At 40.4% G+C, this 12,852-nt stretch overlaps 1 protein-coding gene across 2 annotated transcripts in view; it reads right to left on the bottom strand.

Moving 5' to 3' along the window:
• Window positions 1-12,852, bottom strand: part of ephb1 (EPH receptor B1) — a 165,487-nt gene that overhangs the window by 20,365 nt on the left and 132,270 nt on the right. The window contains exons 7-12 of one of the 2 annotated variants that reach the window (XM_075483458.1): window positions 12,329-12,491; window positions 9,896-10,004; window positions 7,915-7,979; window positions 3,284-3,472; window positions 1,999-2,246; window positions 679-894 (exon numbers count right to left, since the gene is read on the bottom strand). In XM_075483458.1, the coding sequence (XP_075339573.1) occupies window positions 679-894; window positions 1,999-2,246; window positions 3,284-3,472; window positions 7,915-7,979; window positions 9,896-10,004; window positions 12,329-12,491 (990 nt within the window). The remainder of the gene's footprint in view (window positions 1-678; window positions 895-1,998; window positions 2,247-3,283; window positions 3,473-7,914; window positions 7,980-9,895; window positions 10,005-12,328; window positions 12,492-12,852) is intronic. The other variant, XM_075483459.1, reaches the window with a different exon arrangement.

Genomic DNA, 12,852 nt, shown 5'->3' with positions numbered 1-12,852 from the left:
TAAATGCTCATACGCACCCAGAAAACACTTAAACCCACCCCACACAACCTAAGACAGGTCTGGTGTCCTAATGACTTGCGGCGTGTGTTTGTAAGGGTGTAAAAGTGTGTTTTGAATTAGGAAGAGGAGGGGATGAACTAACGATGGCTGCTAATAATTACAGATCTGTAGCGTGGAGGAGTTAATGAGGAGCCAAAGCCTCCCATGATGCCCCAGTAATAACGTATGAGAGGCAGGAGGGAGAGAGAGAGGTGGGAGATGTCAGTTTAAGAGGCTGCAGTGCCCTTTGGTTTCTCTGCACTCTGGGCACGCCAACTAGAGAGGAGCCTTCCCAGAGGAGGCTTGTCTCCACACTAATGAAGATATGACAGACCTCCGGTCTGTGACTTGCAGAGTATGGGAAAGAGCAGGAAGGGGGATGAGGAAGAAGAGAGTGACAGCACATATAAAACGAACGGCACTGAAAAGGTGAAAGACCTTCAAAAAGAATGAGACAGTGTCATTGTCAAAGCTTATCAGACTGATACGTGACAGCTTTGTGTTTTTTTTTTAATGGTTGTATGTGTCAGTAAAATTGCTCGGAGACTTTGAATTACACATACTGATAACCACTAGATTAGTCAAGGGGATTATCCATGGCTCTGGAGCTGACTAGAGATAAGAGTTACCAGTACTCACCAGAGAGCTAGTGTAGCTGGGATCAGATGAGTCATCCTGTAGGTAGCGTGACAGACCAAAGTCGGATACTTTACACACCAAGTTGCTGTTGACGAGAATGTTTCGTGCAGCCAGGTCACGATGAACGTAATTCATTTCGGAGAGATATTTCATTCCCGCGGAGATCCCACGCATCATTCCCACCAGCTGGATAACTGTGAACTGACCATCATTTTGCTGGAGGACAGACAGGCGAACAAATGAAAGTGTTATTGAGATATTATCTTTGCAGTGATTAACATTAATGAGCCTACCTAGGGGATAGAGATATTCAAGCAAATGGTAAAAGAAATGCTTTTAACTGTAATAAATTATGTTGGTCCTTCGCTCAATCATAGTCACTATGTTGCCCAAAATGGTCAGAATTGGTATAATTTGAGCCTTCTACTGTTTGATTCTTTATTGGGAGATATCAGCATGCCATGAATTATATTTTTGGACTCTGATGTAATAAATAAAAACTTGTTTTCCTCACAAATTCATCTTTTGAGAAGGCAGTTGTGTTTGCACTTGTGTTGGAATATAAGTTTTCTCGTATTTTCAAGTTGTGTGTCGATTATACTTTGCAGTATCAAATACTAATTCCATTCTTGCATATTTAAACGTCTTTATGTCCAGAGGGTGAGTGTATTTGTATTAGATAGCAAAATCTTCTTCATTGGAGTTGTAAGAGCACTGTTATGCAAGCATCTGTCTCTCTAACATCCACACATGGTGCCTGTACCCCAGTGTGAATGCCTCAAGAGCAAGCTTTGAACCCATGAAACGCAGTAACAAATAAGAGGGTAAGAAAGATCGATGGAAACACAAGTTGGATGTGGCGGTTAGCAAAGCCAACTTCAAAGAGCCCATTTAAACCCACCCTAGATCAAAGTGAAATAGAACCCCAATCCATCAGATTGAAAGAGGGAAAAAAAGAGAGCTGAATATTGATCAAGCTGTATCTCTGCTCCACCCTAACTGCAAAAGAAAGAGTGAGGAGTCCATTAATAGCTCCAGGCACTAATAGAGAAGTTAAAGGCTGCTAAGTCTAGCTAGTGTGGAAGTTTCCAAATTAGGAATGATTAAAATCACGTTAATTGTCATTGGGAATATTCTCAGTTGGCACTGGATAAATTAAAAAGGCTTTTTCCAATTTGTATTAGGAATAATTCTATCCATCAACTCCTTTTAATTGTTCAAGGATTTACTTCAGATTGGGTACCCAGTGTTATTATGTTAAGTTTCCATTCAATACCAAAATTTAACTCTAAGCAACTTACTTTCACAAAAATCACTCACCCTGAGGAAGGAGTCAAGGGCACCGTTCTCCATAAACTCCGTGAGGATCATAACTGGACGGCTCTTTGTGACTACGCCCTCCAGACGTATGATGTTTGGATGGTCAAACTGGCCCATGATTGACGCCTCGGACAGGAAGTCTCGTCTCTGCTTCTCAACGTAGCCAGCCTTCAGGGTCTTAATGGCAACATAGATCTCCCTTTTTCCAGGTAGTTTCAAACGGCCCTTGTAGACTTCCCCAAATTCACCTGTTTAGAAACAGAGGAGTAAAGTGTCAGTAAATCAGTAAAAACCAACAGCTGATCTAACTTGTTCAGATCTGAATCCCCTCGCTTGTCAGGAAAGCAAATATGAGATTAAGCTAAAGTGCCAGTATAGATCTTAATTATGTCTATATCATGCATGCTGAGTGTTGTCCTACACTCTGCTAGTGTTGTTTGTGAGTGATATTCTTAACAGTGTGGCTCCTCTGACTCACAGTAGTCATCTATCCTAAAAGACTGCCAAGAGCCTTCATATTCCCTAATCAAAGAATAACAGCCAAGCAGTATCTGATAAATATCTGGAACCTGTTTGATTAATTATCACCACCTTGGTGTCGTGCAGAGACACCACACAGTGAAATCAACAAAAACAGAAATCTTTAATTAGTTAACCCCTTGCATCTTTAATTCTATCCTTTCTTTGACACTTTCTCACACCAAGCTTGCTGATAAGGCTGGAGTTAAGGAGCTATTCTAGGCCCAATCACAGTACTAGTACCATTTTAGCATCAGTGTGAGCTAATGCAGCATGCCCTCCTGGTTGTAACATAGATGTTTTCAGTTGCACGAAAAAAGGATATCTTCAAGATAAGTGTACCTACTAAGATTAGGATATTTTAGCCTCCAGTTAAGTTACTTCAAAGCTCTTTAATGCCTGTTCATGATTTTAAATACATATTTTAACAATCATTCTGAAACAAAGACAGACTCAAGTGGTGTGTGCCTATATTACATGCAAAGTAAATAAAAATGTTTGATGCAAGGTTGTACATGTTCAAAGCAAAACCAGTAAAGCAGGATCAGACGGAGACGTGCAGGAAGTAGGCTGGAAGGCTTGAGATATCTCTGTAGGTCACTAAATACTGTTGCTTTACTTGACATTGGTCCCTGACATAATCCCATTTGATTTAGCACAGCATTAAAAAAAACACAGCAAATCACATTCATCTTATATGAAAAAAAAAACAAAACACAAAAATGCACAGACATACATATAGTTGCATAACACCAGGTCATCATACCTGCACCAATGACCTCCTCTATCTTGACGGTGGACACGTCGATCTCCTTGGCGAATTCTCTCACAGCTTCGTTGGGGTCTTCGTAGGTAAAGGGGTCAATATAGATCTTCATTCCCGGGGAGCCTGAGAAGTGGGTCGGGCAGCCCAGTGGGGAGGGGCAGTTAGACATGTCGGCTCGCAAAGAGAGTTCTAGAACAATCAAAGTGCTCAGTGAGCTTTTTGGAAGAGTTACTTTTTCTTTTTTTTTTTTTTTGCTTTAGGTAATGATTGATGATTGCAATCACCTTTCAAATTGAAGCATAAATCACACTGGGATACAATGTTACTTACAATCACCACAAGCTCTTAAAAGTTGCACATGATGCAGACTCCATTTGCTCCATGGTTGTCATCAGATGAGCACCAAGAGCAAATCATGTGAAATTGAAAATCTGCGTATTTTACATGTAGTTTGGTGGAAGGTTGCAGGAACGGGCTGTTACAACTAGAGATAGGCAAAATAGTGGTTTGATTTCATCACCTGAAACTAAACTGGGGGGGACGGAGCAAAAGACTAACAAGCAGAGGGAGAGATGAGGATTTAAAGAAAGCATAAATGTGGCCAGTTTTCTATTTTTTTTTTTTACCCTTTATCCCTAACCCGAGCAGTATCTGCTCTTTGATCATGGTAGAACCAATTTTCCAGCAGCCTTGGAGCTCATAAAGATATAAAGCCCTTCTGCTATCAACAAGCTCTTTATGCAATTCTGCAATAGGGAAGCTCAGTTCACAGACCAAAGATATATCCAAAGGAGGGCAGATTTTCTGGGTCGGGTGGAGAAAAACACTTGTAAACAAATTAAATATGCTGCCAGAAAATGGACAGCAAGCAATCAAATCATCATCTCTACAGTGACATCAGAGGGCAGGTCTTTTTCTTAGAGCTGTTTAGTCCAAACCTCGGCAACTGTCATTTAGGTAAACTCATCTCTGTCAAGTCAATTTTAGAGAGCGCTCATTTGCATAAACAACACAGAGGAAGGGAAGGGTCTCAAGAGACAGAGTGAAGATAGGTTTCTAAATCCTGGGATCAAAGTGCCTCACCTTGCTTTTGACTAGAGGCCGAAGCTAGTTACCACACTAATTGCCTTGAACCCTGTTGGGTGAGTGTAATTGATCATTAGATATTCCATACACACGGATTTCAAGGTAATCCATCAGAGAGTTTAAAGCTTTTGCATTCCATATAAAATCTAAATTTACATGTGTTGCCTGGATGGGACTTAAAATCCTATTGGAGAGCAGAAACAGAAACAACCATATGGGGAACATAAATCTCAGGCTTATGGTCACATACCTTCAAATAAACACACTACCATTACTTTTTAATTCAAAGTCCCACTTTCATGCATAATTTAAAATGGAAACATTTTATTTCTCTGCCTCCCTGTGTTACAGCCCGGGCTAACTGGACTCATCTTTTTATGGCCATTTCATAAAATGAAAAAAAAGAAAAAAGAAAAAAACACTTTAATATTTCATAGGCCCTTCATCTGAGTGTGTGAAGCAAATGTATCCGAACGTCATTTCTATATTTAACCAACATATAAAACAACCACTATATTGGGAAAAGATGCACGGCTGCTACAAAGACTCACAGGCGCTTATTTCCATACTAACCAGTGTTACTATAGCTCTGATTCAGTGGAGATGATCAGCTTGCTACAATGTAGTGTTCGGCTGAAAAAAAACGTGTGTCCTGGCATCACGTGCATTTTATTTTGACAAGGGCCATCAACCTAAACATTAAGGCGGACCAAGCACTCAGTCCACATAGCAAGAGTTGAAAACAAACTGCAGGGAACAGCTTTAGAACACAACAGTTTCCGAATCTCCAGATCATAATTTCAATGAGCATGAGAGGTATGCAAATCTGATCCACAGAGCACCCATCCTACAGCCTACAGCACACAAAAGACCCTGCGCTAACTTCCCAGCGACAGTTCAAGTTCAAATCTACCGAGCGGCCCTGAGCTATGTTATTTTTTCCCCAATGTCCATCATTAACATTGCTAATTGTCAGCTCTGCTCGTTTATCGAGTGGCTCTAATGTATCCACAAATCAACCACACGGGGGTAACACTAACTCTGATCTATTACTGCCATGGCTGCGATCAAATTACTGCTCTTACCTTATAGAATTTAAGACAAACAGTACTGTCAGTGAAAGAAAAAGTGGCTCCATAAAAGCTCATCTTTTAAAGTTCAAGGAACTCTTTCATACATTAATCTTTCGGCGAGGGAACATATTGTCCTCCAATTGATTTTGCCTGACAGTGGTTGTAAATAAACTATTTCAGTATAATCAGACATATTTATGTGATTATTTCATTTGAGAAACTAACATAAAACTTGCATGACACTATATTCCTGAAGTGAATGAATTCCCATTTTTGTCGGGTGAAGACGTAGACTAATCCATCATGTGGCTCAGTGTATAGTGAGTTAAGGATTCCTCTAAACATAAACTTATTACCCACCATTTCAAGTCGGAAAACCATTCATCTGACACACATTGTTCCTCGCTGGTATCGAAATCCCAGCGGGAATCTCATTTTTGTAATGTATTATGACGAGTCACATTGTTATTCATGCTAAAACTTTTATGTGGCTTTATCAGTTATGTGGGCGTGCTGCTACTCTTCTTTTTGTCAAAGATGACAATTTTATAAATCCTTTTAATTGCATAATTAATTCAAATGACTGATAAACATGCCCTTCACATATAAGATGATGAAAGGCAAATACCAATTTCCCATCAATCTATAAATGCTGACCATTTTCTGTTGATGCTCAAGAATTCACATGTTTGAGTTCAGTGTGCAGCAGTAAGAAAGACATTAAGCATAAATGTATTTTGGCATCTAACCAGGAGTAGCTCTGTTAAATGGGCTTTCCATTGCAGTCTTATTAAATGCAAAAAACGGGTGCCAAACAACATGTGCAACAACGAGACGAAAAAATCAGGGGCAAGAAAAACAAAAATTTGATGCATCGCCTGGTGTGTGTGTTTCATATGTGTGTGTTCCAATCTGTTGGATAGGACGTCGCACCTTGTTTTGGGATAATGTCAAAGGTCTGACATCGGAACAGTGTCCTTTCAGTTGCACCACTGTTTTATATTGTTCCTAGAGCAGCATCCCCCCCTGAGGTGGGCTGAAAATAAGAGGGCATCACGAGACGTGTGTGGCAACATCTCCAGAAGCGGATAGCTGAGTGAAAGCTTGCAATGTAGCTTTGAAGGTTCACCCAAAACAATTGGCTGAGTGGTTCTGTTTTATTGTTGAATTGAATACTGTCATTACAAAACTGTCAGTCAGATCTTTAGAGAATAGAGGAAAACAATGCACCATGGGGTTGAATGGGGGGGGGGGCTGCATAAGTGTTGGAATTTTGACAGCTAAAGAACTAAATCTATGAATAGGATTCCTTATCGCTTTTTATTCTCTTCCTCCCCACTTCAAATTGCTTATTCGGCAATAAGGGATGCAAGTTTTTCTGATCTTTTATTTTCCTGACTTTTGTTAATTACATCAGTCCCTACCAAATATAGCTGTGACAAAAAGGGCTCTTACCGCGTGTCCGCAGCAGATTTAATGAGCCCCAAGCTGCTACCTCTGTAGCTTTGACACAAAGTAACTGTGTTGAAACACTTTGCTGTGTCAGGCTCAGCAAAACTCAATCCCCTCGAGTGAGCCCCTTCTCAGACTGCCAGGTTGGCAGTATGTAGGGCTTTCATTTGAGGTACAAAGAATATACACATTCTTTTGTGTGCATGTGTGTGACTGATCGTGCCCGAGACTCTTTGTCTGTCCCTCCTGGCTTCCTCCCTTCATCAGTTGATGCCCGAAAAGTGCTCGAGAATGACTCAATCACAGCTATCAAGAGATGTCAGCCAATGTGACAGAATACAGGAAGGAAAATGTCATTTACTGCTGCAGACACCTACCTGCAAGAAATTTCACTTCTGCTTTACCTCAATTTCAATAAAGCGGCGTATACATGTGTTGTTAGCATATCTTATATTGTAAATTATGTGACAGCCGAAGGGTGCGGAACAGATGTGGACATAAAGGTTTACATCTGGACAAAATACCCAAGGGCACTTATAGTCAGCTAGGCACCACAGTCCTGTGATATTTGAATTTATAGTATGGATCCCAATCAACATAAATAGAATAATAAATTGTCATAAGAACTGACCGATAGCTGCCATGAGTTTCTATGTAGTATCATGCTTTGGAGGATTTGAACAAAAACTTCAAATGAATTTGACACAAGAATTCCTAAAGTTTCACATAAAATAATGAGGTACATGGACTATACACATGTTGTGTGAATCTGAAGGAATTGCGCATACACTCATGAGGTGATAGAGTTGTGATCATTCATGCAGAAAATTCACAAATGCAGAAATTCAGAGTCTCCAGTTAGGAAGTTAAAAGACAACATCAGCACATGGTCTCTACAATCTGCTGAGCAGTTTTTCAGATGTGCAGCAAACTGAGATGCAAAGAAAAACACATAATATGAGACTGAAAACTGACCACTACAGCAGCTTATGGGAACTGTAAGTATCAATGTGGACTCACCTCTTCCCGTGCTGTAATGTTGCAGCTTGTCACTGTACACCGCCTCCTTGGTGTACACTCTTTTCCTAAGAGAGCAGCGGATATAGAGAGAGAGCATCAGATTTGACAGCAATGAAAGGAGGGATAAATAAGATTTCATACACGTTCACGCTTTTCTGTATGGCCTGAAAATGGCGCAGATAAAATTGAATCAGTTGGAGCGGGTTAGCAGTGGCAAATGAAGTTTATGAAAATGAGCTGATTTTTAATTAGACATTGATAGGATCTCTCTCCTTTTCATCTGTCTCCTCTGCCTCGGCATCAAAAGAACCAAGCCCATTTGATGATCACTCTACTTGCTGAAACTTGCAGACGGCAATGCAAAAAATTTGACTTTCATATATCTAAAGTGGCGTAAGACAGGAATGTGACAATGTGACAAACTGCTGCAAAATGAGACTGGCTTAAAAGGGCAAAGGAGGAGTTGTCACGCTATTCAGTATTCAATCTAAAATCTAACACCTCAGCTTTTCCTTTTTTCCCCCTATTGCTTTATTTATAGAATGTTAGGGCAATTAAAAACTATCTTTACTCGTTAGGACGGTGCAAAGGAAGATAGGAAATAAGGAGAAGATCAGGGGAACAACCACTGACTGTGAGATGAACATGGCCCCAGGGTCTATATAATGTCAATGTCTTTTGTGTTGCCTTTTTTTTTCTTTTCTTGTCTAAACCTGCATTTTGTCAATGGTACAGAAATCTAAAGCTATACAAGTATATGACATGAAATGACACAACTACTCATTTGACTTGTTGTCTTGCAGTGTTAAGGGCCAGAGAATGGCTCGGCTGCACCACATTCATATTCAGTCTTAGTGGAATGAGCAACAAAACATGCAAGAACACCCCTCAAAACAAAATGACGTACGTCTATTCGATTTTGAACTTCAGCCTCTGTACATGAGGCGCCTGCTCAGTGTGAGCATATTTTGTGAGGATCTTTATAATACACAGAAAGACCCTGGACTCTCTTATTGCATGATCCAAAACTTTTGCAAAACATGCCATTATTTGGGTGTAGGCTGTTAGGCTGCAGGTTGAAGTTTGAAACAGCAAAGGTGATTTGGAAAACAGTAACATGCGACGTGCAGAAAGGGTGAAGAATGCTTCTACAAAAGGAGAAGCCATTTGGCAGATTTATCCCAGTAGTCAACATCTAGTAGGCATGCCAACTTTATTTTTTTACCTTAGTAAACATTTTCCAAGAAGGTTTGTGGTTTCAACTCCCACTTTCAAGTCTTAGTTTCTAAAGAATGTTTTTTTTTTTGTGAACCACTTAAGAGTAAAACTATGATGCAGTGGGTTTACCATTCTACCAGCCAATAGAAGTGTGTACAAATGTGTGTGTGTGTGAATTTGTGAAAGGTACCATGTGGTGAAAGGACTTTAATTGGTCAATAAGAGTAGTGACACACTCCGAAAGTGTAGTCTATTTAATTCTTTATGTACTGTCTGAAATTCTTAGTAAGATGTACACTTTGATCTCAAAGGATGAAGATGGTGATGGTCAAAAGGAAAAAAAAAATCAAGTCTTCAGAATTGGAATCATCAATCTGATTGTTGATGTCGTGGTGGCTACATCCATCTACTTATAGAGTGTATTAAACTGACATGCCACACCAATCCATCGTGTACTCACACGTCAAAAGTCAAACTGTGGACATTGCATTTATTTAGCACTTTCTTATACTACTAAGAGCTATGGAAATGAGAAGCACGCAGGGCTACTTTGTGGAATGTCACACAAGTGCATGATGCTAATGTTGTAGTGTCAGTCTCTACATTTGCTAGAGCTCCCCCGGAGGTACAATACTCATAACAGTATAGATCCGTAGCTACTTTCCTCTTTTTCTGAACCAGGGCAATTAGTAGTAATTTAGTCACTAACTATGCAGTATGTATTACAGTAGACATATATGAAAAAAAATAAAAAATTGGTTACCTGCTGCACACAATGGAGATGGCAATAAGGGAAACAATAAAGACCACACCGGCTGCTGCTGACCCCGCAATCAAGGGAAGCTGTTCCCTCAGCTCAGACTTGAAGTCATCTGGGATACAAAGAGAGAACAGACATGATTTTAATTGGATATGTGTGTATATACAATAAATTAATCTTTTGGAGGCGAAGGGAGAAATTGGAAAAATAAATAGTTAACAAGAGCCATTGGACCGGCTGTACTGATGGACAAAGAAAACATATAGATCTCTCTGCTGAGAAGTGCTAACTGAAATCCTGTGAGTGTTTGCAAGACCGACTGACATGTTGTGTTTGATTAACTCTGAGAGAGACAGAGTGAGACAGAGGCACAAAACAGACGGTGAGAAGGGGGTGGGGGGTGAGGGGGGACTCTCAGTGCCCTTTGTTTGCTGTATCTGTCAGAAACAAGTGGACACGGAAATACACCTCGGAAAGTTGTCTCTGTGGTGTTATCAGAAAGTCATCCACCGTCAATCACAGATGCAGCCCAAACATTTTCCATTTTAGCCAGGGCTGGTCCAGAGGCCAACCTAAATACCTGGTAAAATTGCGACACAGCTGAATCCTCAGTTATCTTTTTTTGTGTTCCAATCTTTCTGCCACCACGATTTAGCATGCTGCAGACAAATCAACAGTTTCTAAATTCAATCCCCTCTGCAGAATGGGCCGATTGGATTAAAGTGATAGAGGAAAAACTAATGCATCTTCAGAGTGATGTGAAAGCTGCTATATATGAGGAAACTCGATGTGACAGGGATTTCTCACTCTTTTAACGTGCACATTTATCAAGAAGGTTTCAAACAAACAGCGTAAATGCTGTTCCAGCCACTTGAGCTTCCAGGCAGTCTCTCCATTATCTTTTGATGGATATTAGTCGTGAGAAGTTGTATGAATCTACCTTTTGCCCAAATGAGAATGGCATAACCCCTTGACAGTTTAAAATCACACAAGTGCTTCCTGCAGTGCTATATATGCCCTTATAACAACCAATTTCTTCTTAAATTGTAATCCTATTAGAGCACTACAGACTAACTCGTGAGGCAATCACCTCTTTCACATCACACTCGTCCATGAAGTCTGAGTTGATCTGATTATGAATATGTTTCTATTTCCGCAGGTGGCAAAAGGACACCATGTAGAGGTGTGCTGACTAGAAGACAAAGTTTTACGTTTTAAAGGAAGTCATGGAGAATGAAGGTGGCAATGTGTTGTCTTCATGAGGTAATGAAGCAGGGAGAGAAAAGACTGGTTAGAAGGGTGGGAGGTGGAGGCGTGGGTATTACCATCGGCTACCCTCTTGTATCTGCTGCTTATTGCCTTGACGAATGTCATCCCATGGCAACCAGCCAAAATATGAACTCTAAACAGTATGAGCTCGTGTGCAGTATGCGTGCCATTATGCTCGTGTGCACATTTATGGGCTCATATGAATACCTGTTTAAGAGACGGATCATTTGTGATCATGAGCGAAAGCAACTTTTGACCGTGCCACCACATCTGCTCTGCTTAGGTAAATAGCCATAATTATTACCATCATCATCATTATTCTCCTTCCCATCTCCTCCACCCTAAAGATCATCACCACGCCATACACTCCCATCGCCTTTATTAGAGAGAATACAATGTGGAAATGTCACTCCTATCGTTGCTACATTATGAACGATGGCCACATTGCAGCGTAGTTATCTGACAAGTGAGTGTTACAAATATTCAGTCAAATGTTTAATCCTTGCAGACTGAATGATGATGTGTCGGTTGAAGCGCCAATTCTACAGCCTGGAAGGACTATGAGGAAGTGATATGTCACCCTCACTGATACTCTCCACACACACCTCCTTGCACATACAGTGCATTAATGAACATAGTTCCACATCCTTGCCAGTTTCCCAGGTGTTGCAGCCCCTCTTCAGCCACTTTCTTTGCCAAAAGAAACACCCTGCCACCCATGAAAAAAAAAAATAAAGAAAAAAATTAATCTCATCAACTACTAATCACAGCTATGTATTCTGGGACGGCTCTCCAGCAACAGAAGGGCTGGGTGAAAAACCAATTAGCTAGGCATTTTGGATCAAGCACAGTTAGTTGCACAAACAAAAGACACTGAGCATTCTACATAATCAAAGCACCCACACACTCAAACCTGACTTTGGAGGAAATTAATTTCACTGTAGGAATAGATTTGCAATCAAACATTACGTTTTATCATCTGCTTCTCAATAATAATAATAATAATAATAATAATAATAATAATAATGCAACAACAAATACAAAGAGGCACACAAGTGTTAGAAAGAGATTGGGGAATGCACGTGTGTGAAAGGAGAAAAAAACAAGACAGAGAAGGACAGAGAGACAGGCAGAGAGAGCTGTTTCTCCTGGCTCAGCAATCCCTACCATCTGTGAGGGTTTGGAAGCACATCTTGCTGCTGTATTTGCCAAAGCCAGCCACAGTCCGCGCTCGCACCTGCACCACGTAGACCGTCCCCGGCCTGAGGCCCTCCACGCGTGCGGTATTAGTTTGGCTACGCAGGATGGTGGAGTTAATCTCTGCGTGGTCCTAAAAGGAGCAGTGAACACAGGGAGCAGGTTAAAGATCACTTACTGTAAAACTGGCGGAAGAAAAGTACTAAAGCACAAAAATATGACAAATTCTTGAATAGACGAAATAGATATTTATACTAAATAAATACAGAGGAATTAATCTGAGGAAAGCGCATTGAATTTGGAGGAAATTAGTTTAGGCTGTATAAACCAGACGTAGAGGAAATGCAGTGCAAATGTGATATACTTTCCTTTATGGGAAAAAGTAAAAGATAAATGAAGTAGTAATATGTTTTTCCTCTTGGCTTAAAAAAGGGCTCTGCCAGTTCAAATATGGAAGCACTTCGCTTACACAAGCAACAGTATGTGCTATTCAT

The sequence above is a fragment of the Odontesthes bonariensis genome, chromosome 14 (genome assembly GCF_027942865.1).
Source record: "Odontesthes bonariensis isolate fOdoBon6 chromosome 14, fOdoBon6.hap1, whole genome shotgun sequence".
Taxonomy (NCBI): domain Eukaryota; kingdom Metazoa; phylum Chordata; class Actinopteri; order Atheriniformes; family Atherinopsidae; genus Odontesthes; species Odontesthes bonariensis.
The sequence above is the reverse complement of the archived record's forward strand: the minus strand, read 5'-3'. Positions and strand labels throughout refer to the sequence as shown.